Source organism: Halyomorpha halys, unplaced genomic scaffold (assembly GCF_000696795.3).
Source record: "Halyomorpha halys isolate HHAL.00 unplaced genomic scaffold, Hhal_1.1 Scaffold2598.1, whole genome shotgun sequence".
NCBI lineage: Eukaryota > Metazoa > Arthropoda > Insecta > Hemiptera > Pentatomidae > Halyomorpha > Halyomorpha halys.
Genome location: NW_027113721.1, coordinates 99871 through 113887, shown reverse-complemented (window position 1 = coordinate 113887; position 14017 = coordinate 99871). Strand labels below are relative to the sequence as shown.

The following is a 14017-nucleotide window of genomic DNA, read 5'->3' as shown; positions in this document are numbered from 1 at the left end:
GCTAGGAATAATGTCACATTTTATTGCTAGGAATAATGTCACATTTTATTGCCAGGAATAATGTCACATTTTAATGCTAGTAATAATGTCACATTTTATTGCTAGGAATAATGTCGCATTTTATTGCTAGGAATAATGTCACATTTTATTGCTAGGAATAATGTCACATTTTATTGCTAAGAATAATGTCACATTTTATTAAATATTCACGGATGTCTGACCTGATTTTGGTTTGCATTCTTACATTTTTTCTCTATAGAATAAGGCTATAATATGTAACATATTTGGTAATTAAAAAAAAAAAAGTATGTAAGTGGAATTAAATTGCTCACAATACATTTAACATTATGTAAACTGTTTGCCATAAAAATTTTGAGAGGTCTTCAGAGAGCTCTTTTAGTAATATTCCATCAATATTGTGAACTTGAAAAAAAAAAATTAGAAATAGGGAAGAGTTAGAAATAAATATATTTATTTATAATATATAATAAGAAATTACTTAAAACTAATCAGTGTTTACTAGTTGAGAATTGAATAGTTTTAATATTATTTTCTTCAACCAGAGGAATTTAATCTAACTATTGGTATGACATTAACTATGTTTACAATACAACTGCGTTTGTTGATCAAAATAAGAATATGGTTTTTAAACTACTATGTCTAGAAAAGTGCCTGAATGTAACTACTACTCCTAAGAATATAAACGTTATAACCCACTTTATAGTACATTAAACTAGATTTCATTTGAGTGCTAACAGACAATCTATATGTCTAATGGTTTCTAAGATATAATTTCCCCAAAATAAATACACTACTGATTTTTTATGAAATATTATCGGTAAAAATTGTAACTCCAGGACAATTGAAGGTAAACAGCTCTAATAGGGCTCATATTTTAGAAAATTTTCTCTATTTTAAATTATGTTCTATTAGGTGTTTAGTGTTGCAGGTAGAGTTGTTAGATAGATAACACAATGATTGTAGCTCAGTAGAATGACACAATGATTGAAGCTCAATAGAATGATGAAATGAATGTAGATCAGTAGAATGACACAATGATTGTAGCTCAGTAGAATGATACAATGATCGTAGCTCAGTAAAGATCACAAAGATTGTAGCTCAGCAGGAGGGACTGGGAAGGGATTTACTTTTATTTCGTGGTGGAATGATGTATTATATCTTCAGGATTCCAGTTTAAGAAGTACCTAAAAGTAATGACATTGAGCACTCAAGATTCTAATATAGTGTAAACCCATCTTCTGATTTGAAAATAAATAAATTCGTTTGTGGAGTTTTTGATAACGTTTTAATGACTATGAATCAGAGTACCAAAAAGTATTTTATGCACATTTCTGTCAGCCGCACGTGTCACCGCAAATGTAAAAAATTCTATCGGCTAAAAATATTCCTTTGGCAGTTTTTTTTTTTTTACCATATGCTCCGTTCGGCTCTGCAATCAATTTTGCCATATTTTTTTATATATACTTTAACTAATAACATAAATAAAACATGAAGTGAATATAAGTAGTTTTTTCTGGAAGGTTTTGTGATGGTTTGGGAGGAAAACTCAACTAAAAATGATTTCGAAACAGGGAGACTAGTCCGGGCCTGAATAATAAGTATGTGGTACCTGTCCAGTAATTTATTGCAATATACTAATTGATTTGAACGTGTGCCCACTTCTCAACAACTTTCTCATTTTTCTAGCATATTTATTTTTTTTAGCGAGTTATTTGTGTTCTATAAATATAAACTAACATTTAAAACTATTCTATTATTGTTTGTGTTATTAAAATAAGTATGTCCAGATCCTAATTTTTCAATAACCATTGAAATACCAACTATTTCAACAATAACCCATCTCAAAAAATAAAATAATTAATATCCTTAAGTTAGCTCTTACCAAAAAAACAAAAAAAAAAAAAAAAAGAATATCAAGCAGAACTTGAAATCAAAATATACTATTAACATTTTAATTTGAAGTGTCAAATACGCAAAGGGCCAATAAATCACACGAGGGTCACCAGCAGGACCAATATGCAATGAAAAATCCATCTTGATTCCCGGACACTTGGTCCCCTGGGAATAACAAATTTGGAAAAATTTCAATATCTTTATTAATAGGTTGTCTAGCTACATTAACTGATTTTAAACATAATTAAATAAGACTAGAATTATAACGATATACACATAATATGAACAAAACATAAATATTTATCTGAGCTTATATTGATGTTTATTATTTACAAGCTTACGGAAGATTGATAATCAAGGAGATGGATATATATAATATATAAAAGAGGTATTCATGATGTTTTGTTAAATGTAAAATGTTTTACCATGTAAAATGTTATAATTATAGCATTGTGAGAAGCCCTATTTAAAGTTATGTTAAATGGAAAATGCATAAGAGCTCCTAGCGGATTTTCTGAGCAGATATTTTTTTTTTTCATCGCAACCCTATGTCCTTACCATGTTAAAATCTATAGGTGTAGAATTGTGAGCAGCCCTATACTGTTAAATACATAAGAGCTCCTACAGAGCAACTTGTTTTGTAACATTTCCTTCCAAAACTTCATGTTATTGTTTACTTCTAAGTTTTATTACAGTAATTTATTACAACGTACGTACAATCAGTGAAAAGTAGAGGTGTAAAAGTTTGGCTACTGATTGTTTTTTTAAAAAGTCCAAAACACAAGACAAAAGAAAAAAACAACAAAACAAACAACGAGTAAGTAACCTTACCCGACAACAAAAAAAATGTTTGTGATGTCATTCTCCATTTAACTGGCCTAGTAACAGACTCTCAGCAATGCTATATCGTTTTAACATGGTAAAAGAAGGAAATATTTCTCCATTTAACATGTTAAACTAAAGATCATGAATACACCTAGTGTATATAATTAGTGGTTGAGTGATGTTAAGGAGGAAGCTTTACGGATGGACATGGGTAAGGAGTTCCAGAATGAGGTAGCTCGAACAGCTAAGAATTTTTCAAAGGAGCACGTTGTATGGGATGGAATGTACAAATCGGTAGGTTGAAATCTTCTGTTCAACAAATGAAAGGATGAGCATAGGATGAGGAGGTCAATAATATATGAAGGTCTTTTGGTTATTAGGAATTGAAATATAAATGCACCAAAATATCAAATTGTGTTGTACTGCACAGTTACTATAACCCAAAGAAAAAGATGGTTTAAAACATCAACGTCAAATTTGAAATCCATGGAAATTGTAGCTTTTAAAAATGCGATTAATCTACGTCATTGGCACGTCGTCCACTGATGTAGTTTTGTGGCCATATCATCAAAATTATTACAGAGGTAATTATAAGTTATCTAACATATATATAGTGGACTAATTGGTCCAAGCACCAGAACAACTTTTCAAGAAATGCACAATTTGCACAATAAATAGAGGGTTAAAATACACTAAAAATTATGTTCGAAACTTAAGGAAGTGATTAAAGGAAAAGTAACAGAAAATTTCATCCCGAAAATTCGAATTGGTAAAGTTGTATTAGCTGTTGTTGAACTGGAAGCGCTAACCAAATAATTGATTAAGCAACAAAACAAAACTTTATTTGAAAAAAAAAAAGACAATTTCCATTAACTAATAACATTTGAAGGAGGCTTAGTATTTAAGTAGCTGAATCAGACAAAGTTTTAACATAAAGTAAAGTTGTCAAGTTACAAAATAAAATGAATAAGTAACAAATACATTTATTGCTAGACCACTTGAAATGTGCGGACCCAGTTTGGGAGAGAGGGGGGTTGGAAATAGGGGAGGCATTTTCCCGCCTTACCTATCGTCGCTTTACAATCATCTGGTTAATGAGAAAAAATGAGTATTTAAATAAGCTTAAGTTTAACATTGTCAATCAATATTGTTTCTTCTCAGGTCTTACCTATCCCCTCATCACAAAGCTGCCTTCTGATATATCAGGCATATCCATCCAATGACATGCTGGAGTGTCAAAGCCACTATCGCAACCACTTTCACTGTGCGCTCCTAGCGAATGGAAGCGATAATCAGGATTAATTTTAGCGCTATAAGGAAAAGCTACTACAACCAGAAATCCATTCTTAGTAGTATGATTCGAAGTCATTTCTAAACATATTACTAACTACTACTTACGAGAAGTTTAAAAAACTACAAAGGATACTGAACATTGGGCCATACCTTACCGGAGTTGGGGCAAAAAGAGACCAACCTCGGAGCAGAATAAATAATAGGGTTGTCGGAGAGGGAGCTCATGATGCCAGAGTCGAGGGCCCAGAGGATGGACTTCTCGTCGAGCTGGAGGTCGATCACGCTCACCATGGACCATGGCTCCGTCGCGTTGTTCAGTTCCCAGTTCGGGAAGGCGTACATCATCGGCTCTTCGCGGCAGTAGTCGGTCATATTCATCGCCATCAGGGTAGCAGCCACGCCGCACCGGAACCTGAGAACATAATGCAAAGGGACCCGATGAATTTTAAAATTCATATCACTTTTATGCTTTGATGTCCATGATACAGTATGCACTGTTTGGCTTACACATTTGAAATTCCTCAAGAAGTTTCCTTGATATGCATCTATCAGGAATATCTTGAAGGCAGTTTAATTCATAAATAAATTATTATCTTAAAAAAATTATAATAATATATTAATCCCGATCAATCGCATCTATTATATTAAGATGTATACATATAAATAGGATGATATGCTATTAGAAGTATAACATTTTACAATTTAATATTTCATGTGTCCCAACATTTTAGCCAACATTATCTACCTTCTTCAAGACTGGAAGGGTTGTCCAAGAAAACATATTCCATTCTTTCAGCATATTCCGCTCATATTTTCTAAACAGTTTTGACCTAGCCAAATCATTGGCTAAATATTTTGTTATTAAATATGACTGAATAAACTAACTGGAGCAAAGAGCACTAATCTGATTTTTTGTTCAGGGATATTGGGATGTCTTGCGCAACTTAGTTTGTATCTCAGCTGATCTCAGATAAATAGGACGTGATTATTCGAACCCAAGGAACTGCCTATCTATCAGTTTATTACTAGCTTTAATTGACTACTACTTTAATTTTTTTATTGGAACTATGTCTTAATATTTTCTCTTCAAAACACTTTTCCTACTATCGGACTTTTTTTTGTGTGTGTTTAAGCCTTCCAACCTCTAAAAGCTCTAAGCTTTAGAAGCTCAATTCATTCACTCCTCAAGGAGGTCATAGATTCTCCGTTCAAGAACTCTGTACTACTAGGTACTCCACAAGATATATATGAAATTTTATAAGGTGAATTATAGGAGGTTATGCGGAGTCCAGCTTGAGAGCCCGTGTGATAGGTTAGGTTCTCTGGTATGTCTAATTGCAGATTTTGTTTTTTATTAATTTATTTATTGTTATTTACAACTTTATACAAATATATACAAGTAAATTTGCTGTAGGTGACGTAGTGACATGATACAAACATGTGCAGAATCTACCCACTGATAGAACTCCAATAACATTTCTAGAGGAGAAGTCGAGGCCATCGCCGAGGAGGATTATTAGGTAATGAAGGAGAAGCAAGGTTAGAAACAAGTGGATTTAGGTGGTTGAGAAGTTTATCATCAAGAAGGAATGGTATCTGGTTCTGGCCAAATCGGCAACATATGGAACATTGAGGTCCTGATGGATGACTTGATTTGTGACAAAGTAAGGAGCATTAAGGATTTTGGACTGTAAGGATTGGATTCGGGAGGAATTTGATGGCTTAGTGGAGCTCCAAAGCTCAACTTTGTATGTCCAGATAGACCTTATAATAGTCATGTAGATCAGTCTTTTGTAATGGATTGGCAATTTAGACCGTTTGTCTAGTAAATGTTGTAATAGTCGAAATCGACGAACAGTTTCTTGTCTTTTTAGTCTTGTATGAGGATTCCATGTCAGTCGTTTGTCCAGATGTAGTCTTAGGTAACGGATCTGTTCGACAGGAATAAGTGGGGTATTATTAAAGGATACGGTAGGGCAAGAGGTCATGGGTTTACGACGAAGGGTAAATGTGATTTGGTGGGATTTATTGGCATTAATTTTAATCCTCCAGTTTTGGCACCATTCTTCAAGGGTGGTGATGTGGGATTGGAGGGTTTGGAATATAATGTAAGGATCATTGTTCACTGACAATAGACATGTGGCATCGACATACCTGGTGAGGATAGTGTTAGGATGGGTTGGGATGTCACCTGTGAAAACTATATAAAAGGATAGGACCAAGGATACTACCCTGAGGTACACCAGTAGACTGACGGAATAGGGATGAATAAGCGCTGTTGTAATTTACTTGAAATAATCTGACGGAGAGATAAGAACGGATAATGAGGAAGTATGTATTGGCTAGGAATTTACGGATCTTGTATAGCAGTCCAGGGTGCCAGACTCGATCAAAAGCCTGTTCTACATCAAGAAAGACTCCCGAGCAGTACATTCCGTGCTCCAATGAAGACGAGACAACATCAATCACACGATGGCATTGCTGGATAGTGGAGTGGGATGTTCGGAATCCAAACTGGTGATCTGGGATTATGTGGTTGGAATCAAGGATAGGGTACAGGCGTTTTAAGTTGAATTTCTCGAGGATTTTGCCCATCATAGGTAACAAAGGGATAGGACGGTAGGAGGATGGGTATTCAGGCGGCTTTTGAGGTTCGGGAATCATTTTAATTATGGATAATTTCCATGGGTCAGGAAAATAAGTGAATCTGAGTACAGCATTGTAGATGTAGGTGAGGAATAGAACAGATTTTCGAGGAAGATTTTTTAGAATATGGGATGTAATTAGGTCATAACCGGGAGCTTTGCGGGTATGTAACTTCTGAATGATGTTGGATATTTCTGAAGGATTAAATGCTTTAGGAGGAAGGGTCATTTGGAGTGGAATGTTTAATTCTTCTTCAATGTATTCGATGTGGGTTGGATTAGGAATGTCAGGGTGTGGGTCAAATGTTTTTATGAGGTGCTGACCGATTACCTGAGTTTTTTCATCGTCCGATTGAGTTCATGTTTTTGATTCAGTAAGAAGAGGGCGATTAAAACTTTTAAGCCAACAAAAAGTTCAATCTGGCATCTCACTTAAACTACATGAGAAGTAGGGTAGCCCTTGCTCTTAATGCACTCAATCCTATCAGGGGCGCATTTTGGGGCCTCAGATATCCAGCAACATTGACCATCTATAAAAGATTTGTTGTGGGTATCTTGAGATATGCATCCCCAACATGGAGTAGATATCTCTCGAAAAGGAAGAAGCGAAGGTTGGCTACAATACAGAGGATTAGCTGGTACAGGTATTAGCTGGAGGAGTACCTATCGATCTTCTCCTGCAGGAAGACTATTATTGACACAAAATAAAGAGGGAAGGTCTGGCGGATTTACCGAAGAACATCCAAGCGAGTATTGGTGAAAACCCTAACAGATGGAGGAGGGTTCTTCGAGAATAAACCTTGCGAGAATGGAACCGACGGTGGATGGATTGCTCAAAAGGGGCTACCCTAAGGAAGTACATACCTACCGTTAGTTCACGCCTATCATCCTCCCGTCCTACTGGGTCTCACAGTTCCTCACGGGGCATGGGGGTTTCCGTGCTAAGCTCGCCGCACATGGCATAAACAAAAATCTTTGCCCAATTTGTCAGGTTCCAGAGACCGCCGAGCACGTCGTACTTCCATGTACCGCCTATGAAGCACTAAGAGCCAAGATGATGAGGGGAACAGGACTCTATGTTCTGACTGAAAGCGATCTTCCTGAGCTGATGAAGAAAGAAAACTACCCGCACTACAAGACCTTCATGTACGGGTGGAAGGAAGCTGTGGGATCTACTCACTTCTCTCTGGGTAGGCGAGAATAAGGTACACCAGCAAGGCCTCTGTAGAAGAGCAAGATTTTGTAGCAAGAGCAAGCTGAGTGCACAGATATGTAAATGTTTGTCATATGCAGCAATGAGTTGTACCCACTGCTGTGAAACCCGTATTGTCCAATAGGCAGGGTAGGGTGGTAAATAAATAAATAATAATATAGAATGTTATGCCTTAACTCGGATGACCTAAAGATACGGTATATTTATAAATACGAATAACGTGCCCTAAACCTAGTAAATCTAAATCTATAGATCGCTGAAGTAGCCAATACCTCGGAAAAGCTATGAAGCCAACTTCCTTGTACATCTGTACCCTGGTAGCCAACATGTCCCGCGGGGAATAGAGACCAGAACAGTGCATCAAATGGTAGTGTTCTTCACATTCCCAAGCTATTTCTACCCCGTTCGGGTACATCGTCATAGCGCACACCATTTCTCGCGTGTAATCTGCACAACACATCTGGAGTAGCGCCATCTGAAAGGATAATATAGCATAATCAGCTCCCGTTTTAATACTCACCTTTGGTTAATATATATTAAATAATAGAGAATTTTTCTTGGTCATTACTTTATTTTTATGTTATTGATTACTTGTAGTAATCAGTGTAGTCATTACTTTAGTTTTAAAGCATCTCTATTTATAAACTGATGGAGGAGAATTAAGTTAGGAGTAGGGTCAATGTGTAATGCTGAAGAGGTTTGAACCGTTTCTACAATCAGCTACTGCGACGTGTAGGTTCAAGGTTGTTATCAAGTTGTTGATCCCCAATATTTTGTTTCATAATGATTAATTCTCCAAAGACCTTGACTTTGAAAAAGACCTCAATAATTCGGCAGAAAACGTCAAGCTTCGTTGTTTATCACTTCATAGGTCAATTACCTCTTCAATGTAAAAGATAATATTACGAAAAATTCAAGCAGATAAGGCGCGATTGTGGTAATTCTATAACAATGTTCAGCAGTCATTATATTTTGCGTGATAATTTTAAGAGAAACGGTGGATAAGAGAAAAAACTAAATGTAAACATCTTTAAACTTGAGAGAGGACATGAATTCCTATTCCTACTCTACCTCAACTAAAACATTTCAAAGCTCTAAACAGTAAAATTTATAAAATTTAATATCTCCACCTAAAATTGTCTCGTTTTATCCGGAAAGCACCACACGTAATATCTAACGACACTTATACTTGAAAACATCAAACATCATATCTAAAAATTTACTAGCATTTTCGTTATTTTGAGGAAAAAAATTGAATACAATATAATGAACTAGTTCTGAACTACTGCCATCCTATCCTAAAAAACGCCAACCAAAAACCTAAAGAGCCAAGTCGTTTGAATTTAACTCCAGCCGAACAAGGCATGGTAGGTAGCTTTCAATTACCGGACATAAGAATGTTGTACGTCCAGAAAGTGAGAACAAAAAAGAAAAGTTAGAGAAACCCGCTATTGGCCAAGAGGAAAGGCCCCGAAATATAATGAGTGCTGGTCAGCCCACGTTACTTCGGAACTGCATCAGCGTACACTGATGGATCACTGATTATTGAAATGTGAAATATAGGCTGCTCAATATGAGCAATATAGTCTAGTGCAAGATCATCCCATGCAGCACTTCTTGTAGGCCTTTCTCTATCGTTAGTATTATAGACAACCAGCGCTACAGCGAGAGAGCACGGCCGCATGGTACCTCGACCATTATAGTTAGTCATGTCTCTGCTGTGTTATTGCTCTCCAGTACTGAATAACCAGAATGGACCAAGTGACCATCTTCCACACCGTCCGCCCAGAGCAGCCTTCCGTTCGTCTTTTTCGTCCAGTCGATCTTCCTCGGATTTGGTGACCATTCTCGGAAGATGTTCGGCCAACCGTAAACGACTTATCTTATCTGATGTAACAATGTCGATATCATTGTAAAGGGCCATCAGCTCGACGTTAGTGCGCTGTCTACAAACTACATTATTACAAACCGCTACATAGATTCTATGGAGGATTCGACGTCAAGCCTAGCAAGAGCTAGTTCTCGACTTCTAGAAGATGGTCAGCGTAGGTCTGATAAGAGTTTTAAAAAGACACGCCTTTATGGTTATAAATACCTCTCTGCCCCTAAGATGACCAACTCCATGGTAGGTATGTGGCACCTATATGCAAACATTACGATGGATTTGAGGATTAATGTCGATTCTGGAGTTCATCTGGACTGGAAGTGGGAACATTTACACTTTCTCAAAAGTACATACGATATCGGCAATAAATCTCAATCCTGCATGATATTACATTCAAAATGATAGGAAAAAAATACAAATTATGCATTTCATAATTTAATTGATTATTATATACCTTCTAGTGACTTCATTAACCAGTACATTCAAAGTAATTTCAATTTAGGACCTAGTGGAACTAGATGTGAGTGAACTATTGAAAACTATTTATGTTTTTCATTAAACTTAGATAACTTTAAGAAACATAACTCATATATCATATGAACTTTCTGGCATCGTTTTAACCGAACGAGTCAAGTAGTTTATAAAAATCTAAATCAATCTATATAAAGAAAAATCTGGGGCGGTGGGCCCATCACACAATTTTCACTTGCCACAGTGCAAATGTCCCAAGTTTTGTGTGGATTGGTGGGATCGTGTTAAAGTTATTAATATTTTTGTGGTTTTCGAAAAAAGAAAAAAACATTAAGACCAGGGAATACGAAAATAATAAACTAAACATTGTTATTTTTCTGATGCTATAAAAACAAGAAATTCTATCTTATTTTTACTTTCACTTACTTATACATGGAATATATGGTAAGTGAAAAGTATTGCAATAGTGAAAAATTTCGACATTTTGACGTCATGTTTTGAGGTCCAAAAAAATAGGTGTATGCATGTATGTTTTTGAACAGCATAGCCCAAAAACAAAAATTCGTAGGAAACTGAAATTACATGGATGTGACAGTAACTTTTACGCTAAAACCGACCGACCAGAAGTGCCACTTAATGGATTCCATTATTCACATTTTTTTTATTTTCTCGATTTTTATTAAATTGGCCAAGTTAATGTAGAATGAAATGGTATTTAATGTCGGCTAGGTCTTAACCTTATTGAAATAGTCCAAAAGGGCTTAAATGACTATATTTTAAAAAATCTTCATCTAAAGTAACTTTAATTTTGTTTAGTTATAGAAAATAAACAGTTCTTATTGTTAGCAATCATAAATGGTGGATAAATACAAAATATTAAAGATTTTAATAACTAAAAGAAAAACAGAAGCATTATATTTCGGCGCTCCTGATTGTATTATGTCTGCATTATCTTCATTAAACTGACCTATTCTTTTCATGAACAAAATTTATATTGGATACTCTATGAATTTCATAGCAACAGCAAAATAAACATTATTTCTTCATAATTTTCGCCTATCCTCGTCTTTCTCGATAATCACAGTAATATCTAGAGCCCACTAAACTGCTCAATACTTTGGGTCCTAGTAGGGTGATAAGTGAAAGTTGTCCGGTGCGCGTGCTAGATTTGTATTATGCAATATAAAAATCATCATCTCTTTTTATTATATTTAAAATTGATTTTTTGGGCCTTTAGTAATAATTAGTCGATTAAAAAAAAATATTTTTATTTATTTTGGGTTAGGGAGTGACGGTAGCAGCGTGGTAACGCACTTGTCTGCCAACCCAAAGGTTGCGAGATCGATTCCCCCTGCCCTATACGGGATTGTTTCAAGCATATAATTTTACAATACTCACCCGCAGCCACCCCCGGATATTTGTGAAGCCCGTTAGCCAATGGGTGCCACTCACAAAAATAGGCGTGGAAGTGACAAACCCACCCTATGAAAACAACGTCATGAAACTCGCGATGTATTTCTTAAGTACAAAGCGTGGGGCCTAGGACCTCCATGGTCCGTCACGCTAATAATAATAATTTATTTTAGGTTAAAAATCAGAAATTTCACTGTATCGGAGCTACACAATACGATGAAGTTTCTGGTATTCAACCCTAAATTTACCCTCCATCCCCTTACAAAATCACGATCTAGCTTTTAATTGATATATACAGGTGAAAACAAAAGTTCATTTTTTCTTTCCTGAATAGGAATATAGAAATTCTTCCCACTACATTAATGTATCCACCTTGAAGTAAATTTATTAGAGATTAAGATTTGTTCAAAACTATCATTCTATTTTTTTTATTTGTAAATAGTCAAGTACTTTACGGCGTGGATTCGATTCCCACCAGGATCAGTCAATACTTATATACTGGTGTTCTCCCAAATAAATCTCGAAACCCATACCCTACTTAATGACTACCAAAAACCTTTGAAATATAGATATCTTAAGGATAACTCATAAGTTCTATTAAAGGGAAAGCCTTTTAGATACCGGCTTTATGAGTTGAATAAATAAAGTAACTTATTACATTAAATAGCCACGGATTCATAAATCAAGAAAGCACTATCATAAATTTTCAACAATAAGGCTGACCAGGAAGCCTTTAAGACACCTGAGATTTTAGAAAGTAATACTGACAACCTTCCGATATCCAAAGCGCAAGCCTGTAGTGTGTGACCGCATATCAGGTGACATCAGTACATATTATCAAGCGACATGGTCTGTACACAGCCTAGAAATGTTTTGTGATAGCCATAGCAACAGGCTATTCCTCATCCGTACTTGCTAGAAAACGTAACATGTACCGGCTACCACCTAATCAAAGTTCCTTCCAAACTATGTTTTAACCTATACATTATGAAAATGTAATCCAAATTTTAATATGAAATATTTTATTCGACAAATTTTGCATTTACGTTACAATTGGACTAACAGCAACTTAAAGTAAATACTTCATTCAGTCTGTCATACATTGCAACCCTATACTAAAAAAGGATCAATGATTGTGATATTAACTTACGAAAACAATCATGCAGTCCCTCAAACCCATTATGTTCAATTGCTGACTCTTCATTGTCATCAATAGTAAACCCAACAATAAAATATTTTATTTTTATCTCTTTTTTCCGAACAAACAGATCGGTATTTGTAACTTTCAAAGTACACATCTTGGCACCCTGTTGACATATGTATTTTTTTTTATTTTTATTTCAGGTACATCTGTAACCAATTTTAATTTGTTTAAATTCGTATTTCCGATGACTAAGCTTGGAAAGAATTCATGCCATAAGTGTAGATCTTATTTCATCTTAGTTCCTCATGAACCTGCACAGCGCCACACAAACACAAAAACGAGTGTTTATGAATTTTTAAATGCAGTTCGAAGATATTCCAATGCGTTGCTATGATTTACCACACAACAACGTCGTATGTTATTACAAATAATGCCCTAAAACTACACTTTATTACTTGATTTTTAATATCTCAAATGACTCATCAATCAAACATTAAGGACAAATTCTATTGCTGGTAGAATTTTTATTATCTACCTCTAGATATCCTTTAGAATGAAATGAATTCAGGGAAATTTAAATTACCAATCAACAACTATGTCAATATGATTTTGATCCTTGAAATTCACACTTATGGCTTAATTTTGTTCACCACATTTTTTAAAATGTTTCAAAAATTCAATTTAATTGTGTAGAAGCCCGATGCATAAAACCCAGTACATTAAAAAATGCATCTGCAAATAATTTTTAGTATATACTACAATAAGGGAGAAGCAGCGTGGCTCCGTGGTAAGACATTGCACTACTAACTCCTAGGACCCTGATTCGAATCCGGCTGTGACAGACAATTATTTATTCTGTTATTTTATCCGTTAGTCAATCCTGTGGATTCGGGGGAGCCCTTCGGTGTCCACCCAGCCTCATAAAAGGGGAACCCTTAATTGGAGAAAAATCGGTGGTTCAGCTGAAATTTAATATTTTATTTAAAAATTTGTGCCTTGCTTTCTTCCCTTCTTTTTAATATAGTAATTGTTCATTTAAATTTAAAAATAGTACTTGTTAGATGAATTTTTCAGCGAGTTTTTGTTATAAGAAACGTGATTAAATGTTTCTGAATGTGATTAACAGTTTAATTTGACGTCATCTTGAGAAAAAAAATTGTGTATTTGTAATTTGAATCAAAGGTACTTCTGTCACAAAGTTACCCTGGTTGACG

The 14017-nt window shown here is 35.2% G+C and overlaps 1 protein-coding gene across 2 annotated transcripts in view; it reads right to left on the bottom strand.

The window, feature by feature from the left end:
* The window catches only part of LOC106691650 (major royal jelly protein 1), a 20918-nt gene extending 7757 nt beyond the window's left edge, over positions 1-13161 (bottom strand). Inside the window, exons 1-3 of one of the 2 annotated variants that reach the window (XM_014437500.3) lie at positions 12810-13161; positions 8163-8365; positions 4183-4444 (exon numbers count right to left, since the gene is read on the bottom strand). In XM_014437500.3, coding sequence (XP_014292986.1) covers positions 4183-4444; positions 8163-8365; positions 12810-12869 — 525 coding nt within the window. In that variant the 5' untranslated portion in view covers positions 12870-13161. The remainder of the gene's footprint in view (positions 1-4182; positions 4445-8162; positions 8366-12809) is intronic. The other variant, XM_014437498.2, reaches the window with a different exon arrangement.
* Positions 13162-14017: the final 856 nt, after the last annotated feature.